A 27,190-nucleotide genomic window follows, 5' to 3' on the forward strand; every position below is an offset into this window, starting at 1 on the left:
TTTGTCATTTATTTTTAATTGAGGTAATAGTATAAATGTTCTTCTTTCATAAACTGTCCGAAGTATTATTGTAACCTCATAATTTTCTGACTTATAGTGTTGCAAAAAAAATGAATTTGGGAAAAATAAATTAAATAACTTTTAAACTATTTGACCAATTGCTTTGAAATTTAAAATATAATTTAAGTACAAGAAGTCTCGGCATTCCGCGTAATAAGAAGATTCTAAGTTAATTTTTACCTAAGTTACGAATATTTATAAAAACTCAATATTTATGATTTATTTTACAATTTTCTAAGCAACCAATAAGGTTGGACATATTCAGCGAATGCCATATTGAAGTTTTTTATACGATTTATGAGTTTCTTACTCTCAAATTTGTTTAAAGTGCTTAACTTTTTGTTAATAGACGAAAAAAGCGATAATTTACCGTTTTTCGATCTTCATTTGTTTATAACTATGTATATCATCAAAATCGGCTGCAGGAAACATATAGGTTAATAATATAGATGTCCATACTACTCAAAAAATTTGGTTTCGGCCTGGAGGGGGATGTGTCACGAGAAAAACCTTATTTCTCTGGACTAAAATGCAATAAAGGCAATTGATATGTTTTTAGCCCAATTGCAAATAAAATTTGACAACTGTCAGATTTAACTAAAATGTCATGTTAGAATAAATGTTATAAATGTATATTATCACGGACTTACCTTTTTTTCTATCATTTGTGACGCACTGAAAAATCCTCATGAAAAGAACAATAAATAATAAGAAACATTTCAAATATAGATTTTATTAAATTTTGATTATATTATTAATAATAGTGAAAATATTTATACTACAGGTGCTTTTCGAGTTTCCTGATTGGCAAAAATGTTCCTCACAAAGTTGAGAGGCAGCTAACCGATCCTGTTTCATTGTAGTCTGGGCTGATTATCGGAGAATAGGCCATTTTTGGGAAAAGTTATTTACCAGCAATTTTATTGCTGGAATCGAATCATAAGATCCTATATATTAATAATATATAGGTATGCAAAGTCCTCAGATAGTGTGCTACTTTTTTTATAAACAAAATGGCGCCCGAAAATCGTGTTTTTTCCAGTTATTGCTCTAGAACTCCGAAGATTTTAACTTTACAAAAAAACACTCAAATAAAAATTCACCGTGATTAAATTCTGCATCGAGACGTGTTTTCCCCATCTGGTCCGACGAAAATTTTCCTCGGAAAATGCGGGTTTTCCCAACAAAATCTTTAATTTTCAAATAAAGTTTTAGATAAGTAATTATTTACCAATAATGAAATAATTTGGTGACTTAGAAGCCTTCTTGGTTTAGATTATAGTTCCAGAAGCTGGTGAAAATTAAACGAATATTTTAGCAACAATTCAATTGTTAATTAATAATTTACGGTCGCAATAATAACCAAAATAATTATGATACACTGATCAAACTTTGAAATCTTATAAAGATGAGATGCCTATTTAACATTTTGTCGACAAAATATAAATTTTTTATTTTTTTGCATAATCTTTAAATGTTTAAAAAAAATAGTTATAAACAAATTAACGTTTCTCAGAAAGTTTTTATTATATTATAATTTTAAAAAATAGCTAAAATGCGCATTTTAAATATCTTGAAAATAAATGCTTTAAAACTTTTTTGCAACCATTTGCAAAAAATTTATGAAACAGCAAAATAAACATACGATTACTAGGGTGTTAACAATTTTTTTTAATTCTTTCAAAGCGTAGAAGTGAGTTTAAAGTAGAAGCTAATTATCTATAAAACAATATCGATTATCAGCTTAATGGTTATATTTTAATTAAAGATTATAAATATATTTTTTTGTAATTAACACGCGCGAAAGTAGAATAATACAGTACCGTAGCTACCCGCCCACATACACAACTCGCGCGAGTTTAAGCGTGTCAGTCGCTTCGAGTGAACATTTTATCTCCGGCTCTGTATCAAGCCTACTTTCGCGCTAAAAATTACAAAAAAAAGTATTTTTAATCTTTGATTAAAATATAACCATTGCACTAATTTTTGACATTTTTTGTGAGTAATTAGAATGTACCATAGACTCACTTTTAAGCTTTGAAACAATTAAAACAAATTATAAACAATGGAGATATCGTATATTAATTTTGCTGTTTCCTAACTTTTTTGCAAATGGTTGGAAAATTTTTTTAAAGCATTCATTTTCAAGACCTATGAAATACGCATTTTAAGTATTTTTTAAAATTAGAATATACTAAACAATTTCTAAGAAATGTTAATTTGTTTATAACAATTTTTTTTAAACATTTAAAGATTATGCAAAAAAATGAAAAATTTATATTTTGTCAACAAAATATTAAATAGGCATCACACCTTTATAATCTGTCTAAGTTTGATCAATGTCTCATGATTATTTTGGTTGTTATTGCGACTGTAAATTGTTAATTAACAATTGAATTGTTGGTAAAATATTCGTTTCATTTTAACCGGCTTCTGAATTTATAATCTATACTAAGAAAGCTTTTATTTCACCAAGCTATATAATTATTGATAAATAGTTACTGGCCCAAAAATTTATTTGAAAATTCGAGATTTTGTTGGGAAAACCCACGTTTTCCGAGGAAAATTTTCGTCGGAGCAAATCGGGAAAAACATGCCTCTATGTAGAATTAAATTAGGGTGAATTTTTATTTGAGTATTTTTGGTGTAAAGTTAAAATCTTCGGAGTTATAGAGCAATAATTGAAAAAAATACGATTTGTCGGCGCCATTTTCTTTATAAAAAAAGTAGCACACTATCTGTGGACTTTGCATACCTATATTAATATTATATAGGATCTTATAATTCGATTAAAGCAATAAAATTGCTGGTAAATAACCTTTCTTTGTACTTTACTAATTAGACCAACGTATTATAACTATTTTTTTTTTCAAAATTTAAAGATTATGCAAAAAAAGAAAAATTTATATTTTGTCGATAAAATATTAAACAAGCATCTCATCTTTATATTCTTTATAAGTTTGATCAATGTATCATGATTATTTTGGTTATTATTGCGATCGTAAATTGTTAATTAACAATTGAATTGTTGCTAAAATATTCGTTTAATTTTCACCAGCTTCTGGAATTACAATCTATACCAAGAAATATTTGATGTCACTAAGTTATTTAATTATTGATTAATAATTACTTACCTAAAACTTTATTTAAAAATTATAGTTTTTGTTAGGAAAACCCGCATTTTCCGAGGAAAATTTTCGTCGGAGCAAATCGTGAAAAACATATCTCTATGCAGAATTTAATTGCGGTGAATTTTTATTTGAGTGTTTTTGTTGTAGAATTAAAATCTTCGGAGTTATATAGCAATAATTGAAAAAAATACGATTTGTCGGCGCCATTTTGTTTATAAAAAAAGTAGCACACTATCTGCGGACTTTGCATACCTATATTATTAATATATAGGGTCTTATAATTCGATTCCAGCAATAAAATTGCTGGTAAATAACTTTTCCATGAATTTTGCTAATTAGCCCAAAGTATTGTAGCTATCATTACCTACCTCATACAATTCTTTATGCGAATTATTTTTTATTTAGCGTATGGCTATATCACAGTTTTTGTACAAAAATAAAGATCACAATACCTACATTATAAAAAAATAATGATTAATTTTTATAAACGAAAATTTAGTTGATAAATATATTGAATTGATTCATTGGTCGCCATTAAAAAATCGGACCAATTGCCACTGTACGATCTGATGGGGCATTCCTCCAACAAATGCTTAACCGTTTGTCTTTCAGCACCGCAATCGCAATTTGGAGAAGGTATTTTTTTCCCATCTAAAAAGTGAGCCAGAGCACCTACCACAGTTGGTTCTAATTCTATTTAGTGTCGCCCAGATCCGTCTCGGTTGATTGAAACCCTCTGGCTTGCTTGTAATACATGGCATATTTCAGATGTCAGGTGGAGCATTCTTCTCCCAACCTTTTTGCCAACGGTCGGTTATTTCGAAATTTCTTTCAATTAGTATCCTTGCAGAATTCAAAGGGTTTTTTCTTGAACGAAGCCTACTTATGTCTCTGTCGTTAATACCAACGTGAGAGCGGAGCACAGGATCGGCGTTAATTTTTCTATTCTCCCTGACAAGGGCATGTTCTCGACGGATTTGTGAGGGGGCTATGTGGTTTAGTGCTGGTAGCCAATACGTAGGCGTGGCCTTGATTGTACCTGATATAATACGCAAAGCCTGGTTTAGTTGCGCATCAACACGTTTGGTGTGTGGGCTGTTGAGCCATAGCGGTGCACAATACTCTGCAACGGGATACACGAGTCCCAGTGCTGTCGACCTAAGTGTAGTCGCTGAGGAACGCCATGTGGTACCGCATAACTTTTGTATAATATTGTTTTGCAGTCGTCTGTGTAAGATGTTCTTTAAAACTTAGCGTTCTATCGAGTGTCACACCTAAATATTATGGGTATTTAGTATGATTGAGGAGTCTGTCTTCAAAGTGGATTTTAATTGGTAATTAGCTAATCTGTTTTTAAATGAAAGCATGAAACTTCCGTCTTGGAAGTATTGGGCTGTACTCTCCAGTGTCGGAAATATTTTATGCTAAAAAGAAAACTAAAGGATCTTTCTGCTTCTGTTACTGTCATCGGTATGTGCAAAATATTCTTAACGCAATAACGATTCAAATTTGAGATGTTTAATTTTATTAAGCAAATATATTGGAGAAAGTTGAGATTCACCAATATTATCCTTGTATATCGCTCTCAAATGAAAAATTTCATCTATCAGTTCTTCACTGAAGTCTTCTTTATAAAACTTGCGCAATACATACCTATATCAATTTTTTTCTTAATATTGTCGTCATCTTCATCTCGGAATATTGATAAAATGTTAAATAGCGAATGAATTTTATTTTCCGCATTAAATCTTCTGGTTAAATTGCGTATTATAAAACAATATTAAATATATCCCCGCGAAATATTGCGTCGGGCTCAAAATTATCAGTCGCACTAGGCCCAGACAAATCATCAAAAAATCTCACAAGCTTTTTGCTCCGTTTTTCTTTATTGGATCTAGAATAGAATAGAATAGAAAATATGCTTTATTGTCACTGATATACAATTTTATGGACAAAACTTAACATAGAGTCAGAGCCATGTAAATTCTGGAGTTATTCCATATCTGCTGGTAACTAATTTAGATTCTTTAACATAGATTCTTCTGATTTCTTGTAAATCTTCTAGCAGCTATGATATATTTTTAATCTCCATATCCATACCATAGTTTTATCTGACTGCACTGTAGTATTTGACTCCTGTGATTTATTGCTGTTAAAATTTTAAACAAAATCGATTAAAGGTCATAATATTAAATATAGCCGTGTATTAATTAAACGCATTATGGGCATAAAGTGAAGAGCAAAAAAAAAACAGGAAAAATTACGTCTTTGGTCTGGTCGACGCCGGGCCCCTTACATCACCGGGCCCCGGTAAAATGTACCGGCTGTACCGCCCTCTCGGCGGCCCTGGTGACAGACGGCGCTTTATAAACCTAATGAACGCCAGAAGTTACAGAGGCGCAAATACAGACCACTGCATGGTAGGAGTCAAGTTTAGGCAAAGAACCCGCAACGCCAAAAAAGAAAGGCGCACTAGACAGATAAAATACAATTTACATAATAAGTATGCTAAAAATGAGAATATAGAGGAACAGTTCTAGTATTATATAAAAGAAATCCAAGAACCATGAACCAACCTGGACAGTCAAGCATGGAAATAAGGAACAACTGCAAGGAGGCTTTAAATGTCACAAGCGAAAACACAGTGGGAACATTACGAAGAGCAACGACTGGCTAAATGCAGAACAGAAAAAAATAACAGATGGGAAGAACTGGAACAATAGTAGATGTACAAAAAGATAAAGAAGAAATGCTTACATCTAAAAAGAAACGAAAATCTTAAATGACAACTTTGCTCACCAACAAAAAGGATAGCTTTGTTGCAGTTGTTTAACTGCTTTCAACATTATTTGAGTATTTTTTTTGTACCAATATAATATGTACTCAATTTTTCTGTAATTCATAAAGGATTTTGTGAAAACCTCCACCATTTCTTGAATATTAATATGCATGCCTTCATGCATGCTTTATTAATTACCATAAAGCGTTCGATAATGTAAAGCACGACAAGCAGATGGAGATACTAAACAATATTGGAATAAACACCTGTGATTTAAGGATTATCAGCAATCGGTACTGGAATCAAACATCATCTATCCGGACAGAGGCAAGAGAATCCGATGATATCAAAATCAAACGTGGGGTCCGTCAGGGATGTATACTATCACCACTGCTGTTTAACATCTACTCTGAGGAAATATTTCAAGAAGCAGTGGAGGATGTTGGAGCCGAAATTCGAATTAACCGAGAATGTATAAATAACATAAGATACGCAGACGACACAGTGGTATTCGCTGACAGTGCTGAAGCCCTCCAAGAGTTAATGAACAGAATCGCAGAAGTCAGTCAGAGATACGGACTTTCGCTAAACACTAAGAAAGCAAAATGTATGATGATCTCTAAGCAACAGCAATTTGGACGAATTAGTGTGAACGGTCAACAAATAGAAAGAGTAAAAACATACACCAACCTTGGTACGAACGTCAATGAAAATTGGGACCATTCCATAGAAATCAAATGTAGGATAGAGAAAGCAAGATCTGCATTTCAAAAAATGGCAAAGTTATTCAAATGTCATGACTTGGCGATACCCATAAAAATCAGGTTACTACGATGTTATATCTATCCTGTACTGTTGTACGGAGTTAAGTCGTGAACTCTCACAGACGCCATCTGCAAGAAAATTGAGGCGTTTGAAATGCGGCTTTATCGTCGAATTATGAAGAAGCTTTTAGCGACCACATTACTAATCAGGGTGTTTTGCTGAGAATGCAAAAAGAAAAAGAGCTGTTAATCACAACAAAAACAGCCAAAATCGAATACCTCGGTCGCATCATGAGGAACAGTGAAAGATATGGACTGCTGCGGTCTACTGTGGTCCTGCGAGGACCAGGAACGCGAAGGATTTCCTTGCTAAAAGATCTACGTACGTGGTTCAACACAACAACCACAAATCTTTTTAGAGCAGCATAGTGCAAAGTACAGATCGCCATGATGGTCGTCAACATCCGAAACGGATAGGCAATACAAGAAGAAGAATGGCTTCGTAATAATTTTCTTGAAAAATAAATTAAGTTTATTTTATTTTTAGCAGTATTTATTATTCTACAGCAGTGCGATGATTTATTCCGTAGTTAATGTAAAAAACAAATACGGTAATATAAGACAAATTCATATTGAAAACAAAGGAGAACGGGTAGGGTCTACGTCTTAAAAGATCCACGTCAGTACTTACGGGTGAAAATAAATACATGATTTTTTTAATACTTTCAATTTTTCGTGCGTTATTTTCTTGCGAATTTCCCTGTATAAAATTATAACCATTTTTTACAGAATCCTTGAACTTCACGTACGGCGCCATCTACAAAGCTGACCTTGAACTTTACTGACCTGTCCCTGCTTCTTTCAAAGTCTGCACGTTGATTGCTTCTCTGTGAGGGTCCACAGCGAACTCTAGTGTACCACCTGGGTGAAGAGATGGCGCTACATGCATTATGAGTCCGGGATAAATAAATCCCATATTCCATCTCATGTTCCTTTTTGAGAAAACGTAACTAAACGAATCCATGATACTCCTAAAATTTATTAAATATTAGTGAAACATAATTTATGAAAATAATATTTATGTTTTTTAATTTTTATTGTCGAACAGTGTTTTATCAAGCAATACCAAAACAAACCACCAATATAGGAATAAAGAATTCTACATGACAACCATTTTTGATTACAACAAAAAACGTACGAGGCTTGTTCAATTGAAACCCATCTTTCGTCTGAAGAAAAACTATTGGCAAACATAATTATCTATAAATAATTACCACTACTTACAATAATTAAGGCACACATACACATACCATCTTTCACCATCCGGTATGTTACTCTCTCTACCTATACCGAATTTTTGTTTTGTACCGAACTGAAAACTAATACCTTTTATTTTACTTTTCAGTGACCCAAAGGTGTGAAAATCACAAATCGATAAATCGGGAAAATAGGTTGGCTGCTAACAATTCTTTTTAAATGTATTAATTTTTTTCGAATCCTGAGAAAACTAATTATTATTTTTAAAAATTTAAATGCAAAATAAAATATTACAGTATTATCGAGGGTCTAAAGTCCCTGAGAACCTCTATAATGATTATTTTATTAAGTCACAGGGGTGAAAAAGAGAAAATTTAGTATGATTTTTAATTTCAAATAGGCATACCATTCAACAGAAACTTTTTGTTTATTCTAAGGGACTTTCTGCCCTCGGTAATAATGTAATATTTTATTCTGCTTTTAAATTTTTCAAAAATACTTATTAGTTTTCTCAGAATTCCAAAAAAATTAATGCGTTTAAAAAGAATTCGATCGAAATTTTGCACCTGCGCTCTCAAAAAGGATTAAAGTTTTATACATTTTTGGAATCACTATTTCAAACGCTTTTAAATAAGCTGTCACATGACGTACTTTCCCATTAAAAAAAATCAAAGTTACGCCGCGCCTGTCACCTGAAGAGGGATCGTGTAAAGTTCGAAACATTGATGTTATAATATACTTTGATTATTTTAAAAATCGACCTGTCCGAGCGATTTGCTTATGTGCTAAAAATAAATAAGTTAATAAGGGGGTGGAGGGAGTGTAACACTTATTCCAGTACACTGTATAAGTGAAATCATATGAAAAATCACACAGTGTAAAGTCCTTTAGGTTAAGGACAAAAAAGGCGGATTTAAAAAATTATTATTAATAAATTAATATCATACATTGGGCTATTGCATTCAGTAATTATTAATATAAAATACGCTCATAGTAGGAATGAACGAAACTGATTGTAAGAATGAATAGAATTGCTTGTAAGAAAAACCTTATTTATTGTGAAAATGAACGGAATTAATTGTAACAATAAACGGAAATAATTGTAGAAATAAACGAAATACGTTAGGAGAAATAACACTGTTATTGACACAACGAATAGTCTTCGTCGGTCAATTAACGACGTTGTTGTTTCAATAAATAGTGTTCGTTGACTCAGTGAACAGAGTTCGTAATACCAATAAAGTGATATTATGGTATACATAATGAATGTTCATCCTATCAATAAACGTAATACATTGGTTCAACCAACGAAAATAATGAATTGATGAACATCGTTTTGTTGTCCCAATAAAACCAAGAATTGGACAAATTTTAAGTATTGCGTTTGTTGTCTGAATTAACATTTTTATTGGTATTACGTACCTTTTTCGTTGAGTGTCGTTACCTCTCACCTAAGGACTACGTGCATTTCTTGAGCAAGGATGAAGTACATCCACACGGTTTTCCAATAATCTTAATACATCGACTTAATACCGCCTACTTTATAATGTTAAATTTATCAATAATGTAATTTAGAGGTTTTTACATTTAACGAAGTGGCTATTTCCAAACACTTGTACACCCGACGTTCACACTGATGATGGTCAGTTTAGACCGAAAACGTTTTGTGGTTTGTAATTTTCCACTACCTTGTAGATAAATTTTAAATACTTTTTAATAAATTCATATACCTACATACAACAGAAGTGTTTACTTCGTTCTACGTTGTCTTATCGAAGGTATACAGCCAATTACAGGGCTTACCCTTTTTAAAGTTTTAAGTTCTGTAATCACTAGGCCGCGGATTATATATTATGTAAGTTACATATTTTTACGTATATTACATATTTATAGATTTTTTGAAAAAGGTGCATATTTAAGTGGTAAATACATATATTTACATATTTTCGTCACTTTACTCTGCAATGGAAATCCCGAAAACCATTAAGATGTAATTATGCAGGGCCTGTCCGTTGATTTCTAGCATTAGCTGGGACGTTTTTAATCAATATTTCTAGGTACTACTTACCTGAGATCTCAACAATTCTTAATCTCTGCAAATTGACTTGACAGACTTGGATGTGGGGCCTGGCATTAACCAGAAAAATAGTTATAAAATGAACTATTATTTATTTTCATTTATAATTGGATTAGACTTACAGCTCCCGGAACGAATCAGCATAGCTTTCTTGGACTTTAGTTCAGCGCTGCTTTTAGTTGGGTGTAAACGTGTTTAATAAATTGTTAAGAAAATGCCGAGAAAGTGAAATTTAATGTGCTGTGGATTAAACCGTACGTAGAACTTTAAATGGAAGGTAAAAATGTGTTCTGCACGGCATGTTCAAAAATTGTTAGTAACTTTTAATGAAACAAAAGTTTGCATTTCGTTTACTTTTAATTTGCTTATTTATTAAACATACATCACTCTAAATATTTATTCAATTTCTCCATGCTTCAGACTAACGTCGATACAAAATTTCACGTGCATCAGCATGTCACAACAACCAAACATACTGCAAATACACAAAAGGATTAGAAATGGGGAAAAAGTCAACAATTATTGAAAAAGTGTTTTAATTCGGGTTCCTTAAGCAACGATAAAACACAATTTAATGAAGATCTGTGCACGGCAATGGTTGCTTCTAACATTCCATTAAAAAAATTGAATAACGTTAATCTAAGATCATTTTTGGAAAAATATTGCAAGTTTAATATCCCGGATGAATCCACGTTGAGGAAGTCAAGTGTCGACGCTATATATGAATCAACAATGATCCAAATACGGGAAGTCATACGTGATAATTACTTTTATATTATTGTGGACGTAACTACAGACGCCTGTGGAAAATATATTTTTCATTTGCTAATTGGCGCACTAGAGGAACATGGTCCAGGAAACTCATATTTAATATCTTCAAAACAATTTGAAAAAGCCAACAATTTGACCATTACACGATTCATTCAAGACACTTTGACAAACTTCTTTTTGCCAGATGCCATTCCATTAAATAAATTTGTGATTTTCTTGTCGGATGCTGCCCCATATATGGTTAAGGTGGGGCAAAATTTAAAAATATTTTATCAGAATCTTTTTCATATTACTTGTTTAGCTCATGGAGTTAACAGAATTGCAGATATTATCAGAACTCAATTTCCTCTTGTGAACGAATTAATTAGCAATGTAAAGAAGGAGTTCCTCAAGGCTCCTTTGCGAGTTCAAATATATAAATAGAGGTTTCGTGACGTACCGCTACCTCCCCAACCTGTAATAACTCGATGGGGTACTTGGATAGCTATTTGTATGTTTGTTCAACAGTAAATGGTTTGAGTTCAATTAGTGCGGTCGTAAATATTATTAAATTTATCTGACCTGGCCCATTGTTAAGACCCACCCGGAGCGATAAGCCACCGAGGTAGACAGAGTTGGTCTTTTGCAATTAACACTGACTAGACGGTGCTCCCATAATAAAGCCTAAAATAAATTTTACCTGAAACCGGGCCTTTTATACTATTATCGGTTAATCCGGGCTGTTTATAGTGGTAACTAATTGAACTTAACCATTTACTGTTTAACATACCATACAGCTATTTTTTTACGCTGAAAATTATGATTAAATCAAGGACGTAATAAACGACATATCAGACTCTTCACAAGCTGTCATATCATCAAAAGCAATTTTAGATAATAAGGAGGTGCATAAAAGTCTGATGTTTATTAAAACGAATTATAGTTTTATCCCAGAAACAATTACGTTACTAGAAAAGAAGTCTTCTGGTTGATTCTGTGGAACGAATTGAAAATTTTCAGAAGGAACGCCAAAAAGTAAAAGGCGACATTGGTACAAAAGATTTGGGGAAGCTTAAGCAGGTTTTAGAAAATAATGAAGGTTTCAAAATTATCCAGAATGTGTCATCCATTTTTAGAGGCAACTTTGATATATGTAGAAACGTGTATTAATGGAAACCTGTTGCCAAAATTAAAATATGCCCCTATTACCTCAGTAGATGTGGAGCGAAACTTCTCTTTATATAAACATAATACGTTTTCTGATAAAAGACAAACCTTTACCTTAGGTGTAAATTCCTTTTACAATATCAATAATTAAGATATATGGTGTAATATGTAAAAATAAAGTTGCTGAGTATTAATGTTGTTTGCTTTTAACTCATTATTAGGATAGTTGTATCAATTATATTAATTATTGCTTTAATTTATTTAATACATATTTTCGACGAATCCTTACATATATTTAAAAAAATCTACATATATATGTACGTATTTTTATACATTTTCATACATATAATCCGCCCTTTAGTAATCAATATTACGTTCCAACCATATGCTAATCACTAATCAGATTCCTTACGACTGACCTTTTCACCAGTATGTCATTGGAGAAAACTTAAAAATAAGAGTCGAATTAGAAATGAATGACACAACTTAGTGTTTTATTTAAGAAATAAAGCAACAATTTTAGTTTGAACTTAATTTATTGACGTTTCGACTTCAACTTCGAAAAAAAAAACGACTTTCGAAGTCGAAAAGTCGCCAAATAAACACCAAATAAATTGGTTTCAAACTAAAATTGTTGCTTTATATCCCAAATGAAACAGTAAATTACATAATTATGCCACCAGGAAATAGCTTTCGAACAATGAATGATATCTATACAGTGATGAGCGCGCTAATAACCGGCAAAATAACGCAAAAGATGGAAAACATATTAAGTTGTCAGATAAAAAGAGATGAAACTAGTAGAGGTGGAAAATTTAGCGATAGAAATATAAAAATTTATAAATATTGACTGTTTCCCACTTTTAGATATATTGGACGAGTTTGGCAACTACCACTGTGACAATGACAATTTTAGTTGACATACTCGTCATTATTCGACTATTATACTAACAATAAATGAGTGTATCTAACTTTGTAATACGCCATTTTAAAGATTTTTCCATGCTCTCGAAGATTTTTGTACTAAAAAAACCATAAGTTTCACTGTTTTCCATTGATTTAAAAAAAAAAAGGAAATAAGGCCGTTTTTTCACACTAAGTTGTTTATAAATAAAAATGGCCGCGGGATACTACGCTGGAAATAGTTACAATTTTATTTGTTCTTATAGATATTGATATGCTTTTTCTCATGAGGATCTTTCAGTGCGTCACAGTTTTTCTATTTCTTTCTAACGCGTTAAATTGCATGTGACAGAAAAAAACGCACGTTGGTGATTACATTTCGTCGGTGACATTTATAACACTTATTCTAGTTGTCAATAGATGGTGCTTTAATCGAAATAAAAATTATTTTCGAATTATATAATATATCTACGAATATAATCTGTACAATTTATAAGACTATACAAATCAAAGAAAATACCATTTTATAAATGCAATAAACAGAATTGATTTGTTTTTATGCCAAATTGCAAATAAAATTTGACAACTGTCAGATTTAACTAAAATGTCATGTCACTAAAATGTATATTATCACCATAGAGTTATATATTAGCATAGAGAGAGTGTCATTCAGAGCGAAGTGACGACACCATCTTTTTTATTTGGATTAGTGCTGTTTCACTCTTACGCATAGTAAAGCTGCTACAGTTGTCCTCCTCTTCCGTGCCTATATTCACACTGAATGTCATCATACATTTTCGATACAATGTGTTAGAAAGAGATGCAGCAAACCAGTCCATGAGATCTTGTCGTCAGGAAGCGCGGAAGGTAGGCTCCCTCTATGTTAATATATACCTCTATGATTATCACGGACTTACCTTTTTTTTTCTATCATTTGTGACGCACTGAAAAATGCTCATGAAAAGAAGCATATTACCTTCTACATCGAAAAAACGCTTCAGTATCCTGGCTGTTGAAGTGTCATGGAAAAAACCTTATTACCCTGGACTAATATTGATCATAAAATAGAGTTACTTCAGATATAACTTGTATATTTTTTATACACAATGTAAATATTTATATTTATATTCGTTTTAATTTGTTTTATAATTTATATTTGTCTAGCTTAGCATTATTAGCATCATTAAAAAGCTGCTCCCTAGCGGATTATATTGGAATTATTTAGCATAATTCCATTGGCCCCGTTGAATGTCATATTAATTAAAATCATTTTAATGCCACTTTTTGTGTGTTGACAAGGACTGATGCATTAAAAGAATTACCCAGGAGAGTTTATAGTGTACCTACATGTAAACAAGTGTAACGTGCATGTTGGGCTTTGCAATATTTAGATAGTTAATGCTTTCTGTTAATGATGTTAGACAGTGCCGTAGATGCTATTATTTCGTTTGTGTTTGGTAGGTTCTAACGACAGTCAATAGGGAAAAATCACAAATGGTAAGTGTAATTTTTGTTGGTATGTGTAATATTTTTAAGGGTTCTAGTTTTTGCTTGGAATCTGTAAGTGCCCGTGCTTTAACTCCATACATCAGTACACTGAATATATAGCATTGGAAATTTTTTATGTATATACTAAATGTTCTACTTTTTGTTCTTCCTTTATATGAGCGATTTTGCTATTCTATTCCTTTGCTAACGCCCTTTATCAATACTTACATGATTATGTTTATAGTCGGTTCGCTAAACTCAGACACAACTGGCTAAAGATTTTAGTCGCTAATTTTTCTGTTTTTTGCCAATTTTGCCAAAATTGGGAAAATTACTAACTGTTTAGTTATTATTAACTATTTCGTAATTATGTTTTGCCAATTTTAGCAAAATTAGCAAAAGTACTTACTAAAATAACTAGACAATTGTGTCTGAGTTTAGCGAACCGACTATAGTAGCATATGAATTACTAAACCCCCTGTCTTATTCAGTTGCCTATATCTATGTGTTTAGTAAGTTATTTATCTATTCTGACGTTTTCATCTTATTGTTTTGATATAGGTTTTTTTAACACATCATCCTTTAGGAGAAACTTGCTTTTATTTATCTTTCTATAGCTCAGAGCTTCTAAGCCTGAGGTGTTTGCCTTAATTTTTGCCCAACATTTCTTGACTCCATTGCTTTGGATGATATATATGTTTCTGCACTTTTCTGCTATTCTCCTTTGGTGAATTATGTTATATACCTTGCTGTGCTGTCCTGCAGATTTTCAACTTTTATGTAGACATGTGATATATTCTGAAATTTTATTTTTATGATATATTTATATGTTGTGTTCATTCAGATCTTTTACAATACTAGATTATGATTGCCTCCTATTAATGCCAGTTTGGGTGCTTTTACATGCAAAATTTGTTAATTACTCTATTAGAAAGAATATAGACGATCATAGATCTTTATCGTCGGATATTTTCAATGGTATATGTGAGTTGATGAAGTCCGTCAGAAAATCATCGTTTTTATTTCTGACATCCCCAGTATACTGTTGTTCTGTCCCTGATACTGTTAGTACGGCAGATTCGTGCAAATATTATAAAAGTTGTGCATTTAATGATAGAAGCATAATATAATTTGGAACACATATACTACACGACATATAAATGTTCAAATTTAGGTATGAGTTTTTGTAGATTTTGTCTTTTATAAAAATGGCGGACATTCAAAATTACGGCTATACATATGTGCCTAATAGCGCAATATCTTTCGAACGAAAAGTCCGATTTGAAACAAATTCGGTGTATAGGTTTCTTTTTTTATTTATAAGATCGGGTTCGTGAACCGGAAGAATAGAATCGGTTTACCGGAAGTTGCGTTTTTTTCTGGTTTTATTAAAAAATAAGTTATTTATTAAATTTTTTCACCCTGTATGATTCCAAAAAGGTAATGCCGCCATTACAAAGGGCCTAGAAATATTTTTTGGGAACTATTTGGAAATTTTTAATTACGTCAATTAAATTATATTAAGCAGTGGGGTTCCTACGGTCTCCTCCATATCCCACATTTCGCTCGCCATCGATTTCTATCCACCCATTCGTTTTCATCAATTGCTCTATCTGCCATAGACTGTTCTATGCCTTTCTTCAATGTTTCTGTAGGCCTTCCTCTTCTTCTTCTATTTATGGGTGTGTAATTTAATGCTATTTTTGGCCATTTTCCTCTGACATCCTCAAAACATGACCATACCATAGCAATTTCTTTGTTTCTATATGGTCAACCGTGGAATATACACTCTTTGTCCGTCGTCTTATTTTCTCATTTGGTACGCGTTCTAATTTAGATACCCTGCATACTCTACGTAATTAATCCATCTCCGCTACTTTTATATTTTTTCTTTTCTTTCCTGTGAGTTGCCAACACTCTGCTCCATAAGTTATAATAGGTTCCACAATTGTTCTGTATATTGTTAATTATGTGTCCAGGTTCACCTTGTTAGATCATAGTAGACCATTTAAAATACGAGTTGCTTTCCTTCCTTGCTGTATCCTATGCTGTATGTCTCTTTTTGAAGTTTCTTCTTCTGATGTTATGCTTCCTAAATATCTATATTTTTTACATTTTCTTATACTTCTTGACTCTAGTTCCGGATCTTCGCTTTCCTCTCCTATTCTCAAATATTCCGTTTTCTCAATGTTCATACATAGTCCCCATTTTTCTTATTCGATCTGTTACTTTCTTGTATATATTCTATACAGAATTACTTGGTCATCAGCAAAAAACAGAGTTGTTAAGCAGTTTTCTTCAGTCATTATTCCCATCCCAGCAACTGTTTTCCTCCATTGCTCCAGAGCTTTCTGGATGTATATTTTAAATAGTGTTGGCGATATGCAGCACCCTTGCCTTAACTCTTTTGTAACAGGGAATAGTTTCGACATAGATTTTCCCTGTCTAATACAGCTTTTCGGGTTTTGATACATATTATGAATTGCTCGCAGATATGCTTCACTTTTGCCTATCGTCGTCAAAATTTCAAAGAGTTTCTTTAAAGGTACCGTGTCGTAGGCTTTTTCCAGATCAATAAATGTTAGTTGAGTAGACAGATTCGGGAAAAACATGTCTACGCAGAATTAAATTACGCTGAATTTTTATTTAACTGTTTTTGGTGTAAAGTTAAAATCTTTGGAATTATGGAGCAATAATTATAAAAACACGATTTTGGGGCGCCATTTTGTTTGTAAAAAAGTAGCACACGATCTGCGGACTTTGCATACCTATATTATTAATATACAGAATTATAAGATTCGATTTCAGCAATAAAATTGCTGGCAAATGACTTTTCGCAAAAATTGCCTATTCTCCGATATAATCTGCCCAGACTATAGGTACATAAACTACTATCATGTCTGATGTTTTTTGTTTAATCTATATGCGAACTATTCTTTCTTAGATATATTTCCGGTCTTATACTTGGTTTGCAATTTTTTGGTTTACTAATAGGGCGACTCCTTCTTTGGCTGTGGTCTCTTTTGCAACACCACCGTATTTGTGTGACATAATTTCACCTTTATCCTGTTATTTGTCTTTTTCTTGTGCTCAAAAAATTATAGGTCTTAAAAAAATGTTCCGGTAATTTTATTAATAATCACTCTTTTATCACAGAAAAATTTTCTTATGTAATACAAAATATTGGTTAATCTATTATATTATATCTATCAATTTATCTATGTACACTGACAAGCTTTCCACCTATCTCTTTACGGTACAGCTTACAGCTTAACTCGTGATATGTTGGAGAATGTAAAGTGTATCGTATCCAGGATATTTACATTTAGGAAACTCGTGGAAAATTTATGGCACTTTATTAGATTACCTCCTCTTTGGGATAATTGACGATCTATCTCAGTGGCAGCGCCTTCAATATGTATATACTCGTATTTTTAGGTCTTTTTATGTCTCCTTTGGAATTTTCAGAGATTTTATGAGCAGTTGCGGCATAGGGGAAACTTTATTATAAAGATGTGAATTATAATTTGCCACATTTTTTAGAACCATTTTTTTAGTCGTTAAATACAAATTCACAAATACAGCTTCTCCTTTGTCAGCACAGATAGAATGACAAATGAGGTGTCGAATGGTGCCTTGTACCCAAAGATGATATTAACCGGGAGAAGTCACGCCGTGAGAAAAAATCTCACATTTTATCGTTTTCCGTGATAACTTGATGAAAAATCTTTCAACATTGCTTTCCACTCGTAAGTGCCTCGAGGAAGATCGTAGTAATGCGTAGAAATTTTTTTAATTTTTTTTTTATTTTTTTTGTGGAATTTATTGCTTTGGTGAGAACTAATTAGCGTTAAAATTATTAGAAATAGATATTTTTAACATAACAAGTAAATAAAAATATTATAAAATAGAAATTTGATTTAAATTCGTATCTAAATCTATATTGTGAGATTTTTTCTCTACGCGCGACTACTTACGTTACAGAAGTGAGCGCGACTGCTCCCGGGTTAAAGATGAGAAATTTTAACTAGGACTTGCGATTCCAGAGTTGCAACCGGAAGTACTGTTTTTTTATATTTTTTTTTTATTTTTTTTTATTTTTTTTTTATTTTTTTTTAAATTCTTTTTTATTTATCTAATGCTTTGATAACTAATGGCCATTGGCATGATACAGTGGATTTTACCAAGTAGGTACCTAGTGTAATGTGTAGTGTATGTGTTAAGTAAGTGTCTTGTTACTTTGCAAAGTCGACATCATTGTCTTTGCAAAGAGACGCTAATTGTATCCGAACGTCTGCGGTCCCTCCGGTGAAGTACTTTTTTAAAGTCGTAGAAATAGTATATTTTTATTTATTAGTCGACGCACCTTAGCAAGCCGTGGAAAATGTATACCTACATCTGGTTAAAAAGTTTTTACAGAAAGTGACATATGAAAAAACGACGCGTATTGAAAAGTCGAGCTCGAATATTGAGTTCTGGTGTTGACGTCCCTTCCGGTTAAAAAATTATGATCGGAAGTTTGGCAAAAGGGCTCAAAATTAGTCGTACATCAATCGACGAAAAGTTACGAGCGCGATCAGGGAACGCAAAATTTTACGAAAACCTCCAAAAAAATAAAGGAAGGATGAAAATTTGGGAATAGGTAGTTGAATTGTCTATTATTATTTGAGAAAAAGTTTACAATTCTACATCCCCTCCATTTTACAAAAATTGGAAAATACGAGATGAAACATTTTTTCTCGGGGGTGAAAAAATATACGTTCAAAATAAGTCCGGAATTGGATAAAATCACTAATTCTAAGTAAGTTTTTTCTACAGAGTTTTCTTACCGAGTCAATATTTTTCGAGTTGTTTGCGAGTGAATGTGCTCATTTTTAACAAAAAAAAAATGTTTTTGGACGGTTTTTCGGAGATAACTCAAAATGTAAGTATTTTAGCGAAAAAAATATTCTTAGTAAAAATATAGCTTATAAAAAATTGAAAAAAAAATGGTGTATGCGTGAGGTCTGCAGACCCAGCAGAAGCAGAGTTGCAGCTAATGAAATGTAGGTTCTTCTTCGTCAAATTCCAAATCGTATATTTCAATGTGAAATAACCAAAAAACGGAGCACTTTTCGGGGAAAATTCATTACAACTTTTTTAAAGTGTTTAAAAAAAGTTTATTTTTGTTTAAAAAAAACTTCTAACATTAAAAGTGAGTTCAAAATATTGTTGCTCCCTTTTATTTTTTGGTAATAAATGGCGAATTCACCATTTAATTAGCTTCTCAAATAAAATTAATCGTTACCGCTTTACAAGTTATTTTACATAATATGTATTGTTTATATTATCTATAAGTTTCGTTGGTACAAAGTGATCAGTTTTGAAAAAAATTCGGTTCAAAATAAAACAATTTTATTAATTTTGAAAAAAATCGTAATTGTTTATGGAATTAACTTAAAAACAATTAAGAATACCAAAAATCTCAAGGAGTAATAAAATGTACGTTTCGCTTTTCTGAATATTCTTGATTTTTGTTTTCTTGTTAGACAAAAATTGGTTATGCTATGGCTGTTCAAAATTTGCCTAAACTCGTGATAAGTTACTCGTTCAAGCCATTTTAACTACAGCTTTTTCAAAACGAAGCACTTTGAACCGATGAAACTTACAGATCATATAAATAATACTTAGACAAAGTAACTTGTGAAGTGGGAATGTTAAAATTTATATGTGATGCTAATAAGGGGGTAATTTTCCTGATCGTTTTACCAAAAAATAAAAGGAAACAACAATATGTTGAGCGTAATTCACTTATTTTTAATATTACAAGTTTTTAAAAAAAACAAAAATAAACCTTTTTTTAAACACTTTAAAAAAGTTAAAATGAATTTTCCCCCAAAAGTGCTCCGTTTTTGGGTTATTTCACATTGAAATACTCCATTTGGAATTTGACGAAAAAAAAACCTGCATTTTATTAGCTGCAGCTCTGCTTCTGCTGGACCTACAGACCTCATGTATACCATTTTTTTCAATTTTTTATGGGCTATATTTTTGCTAAAATAATTTTTTTCGCTAAAATACTTACTTTTGAGTTATCTCCGAACAAGCGTCCAAAACATGTTTTATATTGTTAAACATGGACATATTCACTCGCAAATAACTCGAAAAGTATTGACTTGGTGAAAAAACTCTATATAAGAAAAGTTGTTTAGAATTAGTCATCTTATCCAATTCCGGTCTTATTCTGAATGTAAATTTGTCACCTTCGAGAGGGGATTTAGAATTGTAAACTTTTTTTTATATAATAATAGACAATTTCAACTACCTATTCCCAAATTTTCATCCTTCCTTTATTTTTTTTGGGTCAGATTGTTCTTTGATTGGGCTATACACGAAGAGTTCAAATATGGTTTCCGATCACTTTGGGTGAATACCCAATATTTAAACCATTTATTTACACAAATTCAAAATATCACCATTTTTGGTTCCCAAAAATATTTTTTTATGCTTTCTAGGTTGTGCTAAACAAAAAAGGTCTCTTTATTTTTCCAAAAAGTTGATATATTCTGAGTTATAAGTAATTTAAAATCAAAAAAATGCGAAAACACGCATTTTCAAGGCTTGATAATTCTTATGTAAATTGAAATTATTATTTTTGAGGTTGCCAGTTGCCAAGTACTTACCTCAATTAGAGTTTGTACATACAATTTCAAGATTCTGACGAATAATTGGGGTTTATTTCAATTTAGACCGTTGGTTTTTAATTGTTCTTTATGCGCGTTCACTCGACTGTTAAGCCGCAGCGCCGAGGGAGCGCGCCGTTGTATGTCACACTATATGATGCGTCTCTGTTGCACTACATGACTGGTGTACATTTGGCAATAATTACTTGAATAAAAAAATAAATTATTAAAAAAAAATAATGTTAATAATAAATTATAAAATTTTAATAAATGTCAAGTATTTGTTGAAAATTTTTCGCATAAGTACCTACATATAATAAGTGTAATTACGCTAGAGACACACAATATAAAAGCTGTATATTAAATCAAATACGTTTAAGCACATAGTGGAGGCTCTGTGCTGTAATCAAAACTGAATCATCTTTTCTTTTGGGTTATATTATTCACTTTTGTTGGTATAAAAGGAACTAGTTAGTTAAAGATTATTATCACGGTGAACTACAGGGCGTGCATGCAATTATAGATTCCCTTGTCGGGTATTTCATCACTCTGTTGTGCTTTATTTATCCATCTTAAAAATGTCAGAGGATAAATAATTCGAATTTTTAGTTCTTGACTCATTTGACTTACGGTTTATAGATGGTGCTAGTTGCACCTTCGGTAATTATTTTAATAATTACACCAAAAAGATAAAAAATATTTTTGATACCAGTTCAGTGCCTCTACACAGATGCTCTGATGAGGATAGGGTAAATCCAAAATAATACGTATAAGTTCATAGTGGAGGCCCTGTAAGTACTGTAATCAAATCTAAATCATCTTTACTTTTAGTGAATGTTTAAACTTTAATTTAGGTAGGTACTTAACAACCTCAAAATAATAATAATTTTTATTTTGAAGTTGCCAAGTAGGTAAATTATTAAAGTATAAACATTCACTAAATGTAAAGATCATTTATATTTGATTACACTACAGGGCCTCCACTGCCTCCACTATATGTTTATTATCGTTAATTTTAAAATTGAAAAAAGGCCCAACACCGAAAGGTACAAATGGGTCTACTGACTAAGTAAGTAAGTAATTTACAAAAAGGATTTTATTAACGTTTCGCCTTCCACATCGGACGTCCACATTTTGACAACGATGTCCGACGTGGAAGTCGAAACGTTAATAAAATTATTTTTTTAAATTAAATTGTGGCTTATTTCCCAATCAGAATAGTAATTTAACGAAAACATTGTCACGGTTCATAGATCTCTTTAAAACTAATACAAAAGATTTTCACCTTGAAACGAAAACAAGAGACATATTATGTTTCAGGGTGTTCAGAGAGCGCCATAAATAATTATTGCCCAAAAATTTCGCACGACACCCTTCAGATTTAATTAAAGAATTGATAATTAATTCAACCTTACATTTTAAACATGGAAATTATGTAAATGAAAAATAAATTTAATGTTCACTTTCGTTATTGTTTGTTTAGGTGAATACTGTATATTTTAACTAATTAGACCAACATAAACAAATTAAACTAAAATACGAGTCAGAAATTAGTTAGTTAAGTAGTCCGACAGTGTGTTTATATCAAATATACCAAAATTAGTATAATGCGTTATGAATATATATCACAAAATTTATTCAATATGTAAATAATAATGATTTTGTGTCACTACGGTTTGCGGTTACCACGAAAATCCGTTGTTACTTAGTTGTTAAATCAGGAGCTACTAAGAAAAGTATGCAATGGCATGCCAACAGTTTAAATGCTTTTTTTAAAGAAAATTTAGGATCATCAAAAATAACAATAAAAGTGATTTCAGAGATATTATGAAGTCTGTCTGTGCCAACATTATTCTGACGGTTAATAGTCCCAGAAGAATAGATGGTTTAAAATACATTCTTAAACAAAATACCAATATATTATGACCTACTTCGCATCTTAATATTGGTATGCCAAGAAAAGGGTTTTAAAATCGTACAGTACACACAAGCTAGTCCTAATGAATTAGATACATTTTAGATTGTTAAACAATATTCATAGGCAATATTCAGTTAACTATCGCTGGACAAAGGTCCAATGCACCATTCTCGGCATTAGAGTATAATGCGCTCATATTGTAGTAACCAAATATCTATATTAACTGAGAGAAACAGTTAAACAATATTTTCAACTGAGTTATAGTCTTGGTGATAAGTATTCAGACTCAGGACACATACGAGGAGGAATTTAAACAAATTGAGACCCATGAACTCATAGATAAAATGAAAAATATGCGATTTATTAAGGCGTCACAATAAACAACACAACTAACGCCGGGTCATATAATAAGGAACGTATTTAAATACCTACCTCGAAGCCAAGCCGCACACTAAAGAAACATGAAACGAAAAACATGAAACATGAAACGAAAAACATGTTTCATGAAAAGAAAACACTGCTAAAAAAATCTCAAAGTCCGCCTACTTATGAAACGAGTGTGATTCATGCTCATGACACATTTTTATTTTCGGAGAGTCTCATAAATGGCCGGATATACAGTAGGAAAAATGAAAGAATACCCATGAACGAACATATAAAACACGCTGTATTTTCCTGTCACCGTGTCACACAAAAAATTGGCCAGCGCAAGTACATGTAATAATTATTGTTACATGTACTGGCACTGGACAATTTTCTTTGTGACACGGTGGCAGGAAAATACAGCGTGTTTTGTATGTTCGTTCATGGGTATTCTTTCATTTTTCCGACTGTATATTTGTTTAGCAGTGGTTTATTTCCATGAAACGTAATTTACGTTTCATGTTTCTTTGATGTGCGGCCGGGCTTACAGAAGAAGAAGTTGTGTTTATCAGTCTGGTAGGATGTAGAATAACAATTTTATATGTTGTTTTATGTGCTATTAGATTGAAAACTTAGTTTTTGATAGCAGTTGCCGCTTGGGCATCCCTGCCCTGTATCTTCTCTTCTTCCCTGCCATTTCGTTCGTTGCAATCCGTGACTGCACGTCGAGGTTTATCCTAGTTGGGTCAGAGAGAGCAGCATATGTGCCTCCTGATGAGAGACTAATTAGTTTCGAAACCGGTAGAGGTGCTTGCTGCACTCTCTGATTGAACTGGAATAATGATGCGGCTGTAGTTTCGTGTTGCAACGAAATTGAAATTGGTTACTCATTTTTGATTTACATTGTTCTGGTTGGAACTTTACCGCGCTGAGCAGATGGGACTTGAATTATAAATTGTAAAATTCCCTCATCTTCCTTAGTCTAAGCGTCCGTTATGGCTTGCAAATTGTAGAAGCCTCGGGGGTGTTACCAGAGAGGTTCCCATTGTTTTCAGTCTGGTAGGACGTAGAATAACATTTTTGGATATAATTTTATGTGCTATTAGATTGAAATCTTAGTTTTCTGATAGCAGTTGCCGCTTGGGTATCCCTGCGATTTCGTTCGTTGCAATCCGTGCACGTCGGAGTTTGTCCTAGTTGGGTCAGAGAGAGCAGCATATGTGCCTCCTGATGAGAGACTAATAAGTTTCGAAACCGGTAGAGGTGCTTGCTGCACTCTCTGATTGAACTGGAATAATGATGCGGCTGTAGCTTCGTGCTGCAACAAAATTGAAAATGGTCATTCATTTTCTATTTACATGTTTACTCCGATTGGAGTACGAAGGGAACCATTCTCGTTGGAACTTTACCGCGCTGAGCAGATGGGACGCGAATTATAAATTGTAAAATTCCCTCATCTTCCTTAGTCTCAGGATCCGTTATGGCTTGCAAATTGTAGAAGCCTCGGAGGTGTTACCAGAGAAAGTTCCCATTGTTTTCGGTCTTGTAGGATGTAGAATAACATTTTTGGATGTAATTTTATGTGCTACTAGATTGAAAACTTAGTTTTTTGATAGCAGTTGCCGCTTGTGCATCCCTGTCATTTCGTTCGTTGCACCGAACCCGTTGCCGGGTCATTTAATAAGGAACGTATTTAAATACCTACCTCTTACAGAAGAAGAAGTTGTGTTTATCAGTCTGGTAGGATGTAGAATAACATTTTTATATGTTGTTTTATGTGCTCTTAGATTGAAAACTTACTTTTTCATAGCAGTTGCCGCTTGGGCATCCTTGCCCTGTATCTTCTCTTCTTCCCTGCCATTTCGTTCGTTACAATCCGTGACTGCACGCCGGGGTTTGTCCTAGTTGGGTCAGAGAGAGCAGCATATGTGTCTCCTGATGAGAGACTAATAAGTTTCGAAACCGGTAGAAGTGCTTGCTACACTCTCTGATTGAACTGGAATAATGATGCGGCTATAGTTTCGTGTTGCAACGAAATTGAAAATGGTTATTCATTTTTGATTGTGTTTATCTGTTCATATTCTTCTTATTTTGAAGAAGGGACAAATCGATTTTGGTTTTCTACGTCTTTAATCATATTATAGGCAGAGATTAGCAAATTTTAATAAATATGACAGTTAATGTTAGTTAATAAATAATTTAAGTATCTTCTCGTGTACTAGTTTAACAACATGTAATGTAACTACTCAAAATTGTAGCAGTTTATTATTTATTAAAGTGTGTTAAATTTTAAACAAATCTACCAAATAGTTTATAAGTAATTCAATTTGTTTATCCCGGAGAGCCATTATTTAAACAACTGTGCTTGCACAAACAGTTACTCTAGGGCTATTTTTTAAATCGCAATCGATTCATTGAGGCTTCGTTTTTAAAGTGTATTACAGATTTCAATATTCTATTCAATTTATTATTAAAAAATAGTTTGGAAAAGCGCTTACATTTAAGCTTACAAACATTTATAATAAATTTAATATTTTTTATGTCACACGCTTCTAAGTAGGCTCAATAAAAAGGTGGTGAAAAAACAAAGTTTCAAAAAAAACTGAACTTTCTATCATCAATTACCATAAACAATCTAAGATATTACAGGGGAATCTAAGATATTAGGATATTACCTAAACATCATTTTAAGGGGTTATAACTCCACTACTTCAGTGCATAATATGCACTTGCATATTATGCATATTAGCATATTATGCTACCTGTAAGTTCAATCATCTTCATTTAAAATTCCAATCCCAATCCTAGCCCTATTGAAATTTCAGACAATATAAACGAAGTATGGGTAAAAATAATAAATCAAATAACTTGAGGTGCAAAGGAAACCATTGGAGAAAGAACAATTGATTTAAACAGCGGCAGAAACCAAAAACCATGGTTCACACAGGAAGTCAAAGATTTAGCAATAGGGAAGAAAGATGCATACTTAAGATATATTAACAATAATACCCCAAAAAGATCAAAGATATAAATCAGAAAGAAATAGAACAACTAATCGAATCGAAGAACGAAAACAAAGATATTGGGAAAAATTCTCAAATGACATGGAACATGATTTACGAGGAGGTCAAAGGAAGGTATGGAAGATGTTGCGGAACAGGAAGAAGCAGGTTACCGAAGAATTACAAATTAACGCAATAAAACCAGAATAATGGGTAACTCATTTCGAGAATCTATACAAAGACGGTAACGATAGTAACGAAGTACAAAAAAATCACCTACAAAACATTCACCTAGAAGAAACAGAGAATGACAACATCACCCAAGAAGACGTACACGAAGCAATCAAAAGATTAAAAAATAGAAAATTACCAGGTCTGGACAATATACCAAATGAATTAATCAAATAAGGGGGTACAAATATAATATAAGAGATAACAACATTATTCCAAAAAATTGTGAACAACATGACAGTACCAGAGGAATGGAGAGAGATTTTAACATTACCCATCTAGAAGACAGGCCTAAAGACAGATCCTACAAACTACCGAGAAATTACTCCACTCAATTCTACATTAAAACTATTGACAAAACATCTATCCGAAAAAATATACAAGAAAGTCGGTGTATCGGAAAAATAACAGGGTTTCCGCCCAAACAGATCTACAATAGACGCTATCTTCATCATGCGACAGTCATTTGAGAAATCAAGAGAATTCGACAAGCCCATGTTCACATGCTTTGTAGATCTGAAACAGGCATTCGAAAGAGTACGATTGAAGGACGTGCTCACTATCCTTGAAAAGTAATACATAAGTCAGAAGTGCAGAAACATGATCAAAGAGCTTAATACATCTCCAACAAAACAAGA

General features: G+C 32.4%; 1 protein-coding gene across 2 annotated transcripts in view; it reads right to left on the minus strand.

Annotated features, from left to right (window-relative positions):
• LOC114324600 (uncharacterized) overlaps positions 1–27,190 on the minus strand; it is a 92,950-nt gene that overhangs the window by 22,222 nt on the left and 43,538 nt on the right. For both annotated transcript variants that reach the window (XM_050654410.1, XM_050654409.1), the window contains exon 2: positions 7,581–7,765. In XM_050654410.1, coding sequence (XP_050510367.1) covers positions 7,581–7,765 — 185 coding nt within the window. The remainder of the gene's footprint in view (positions 1–7,580; positions 7,766–27,190) is intronic.

Source organism: Diabrotica virgifera, chromosome 6 (genome assembly GCF_917563875.1).
Source record: "Diabrotica virgifera virgifera chromosome 6, PGI_DIABVI_V3a".
Classification (NCBI taxonomy): Eukaryota; Metazoa; Arthropoda; class Insecta; order Coleoptera; family Chrysomelidae; genus Diabrotica; species Diabrotica virgifera.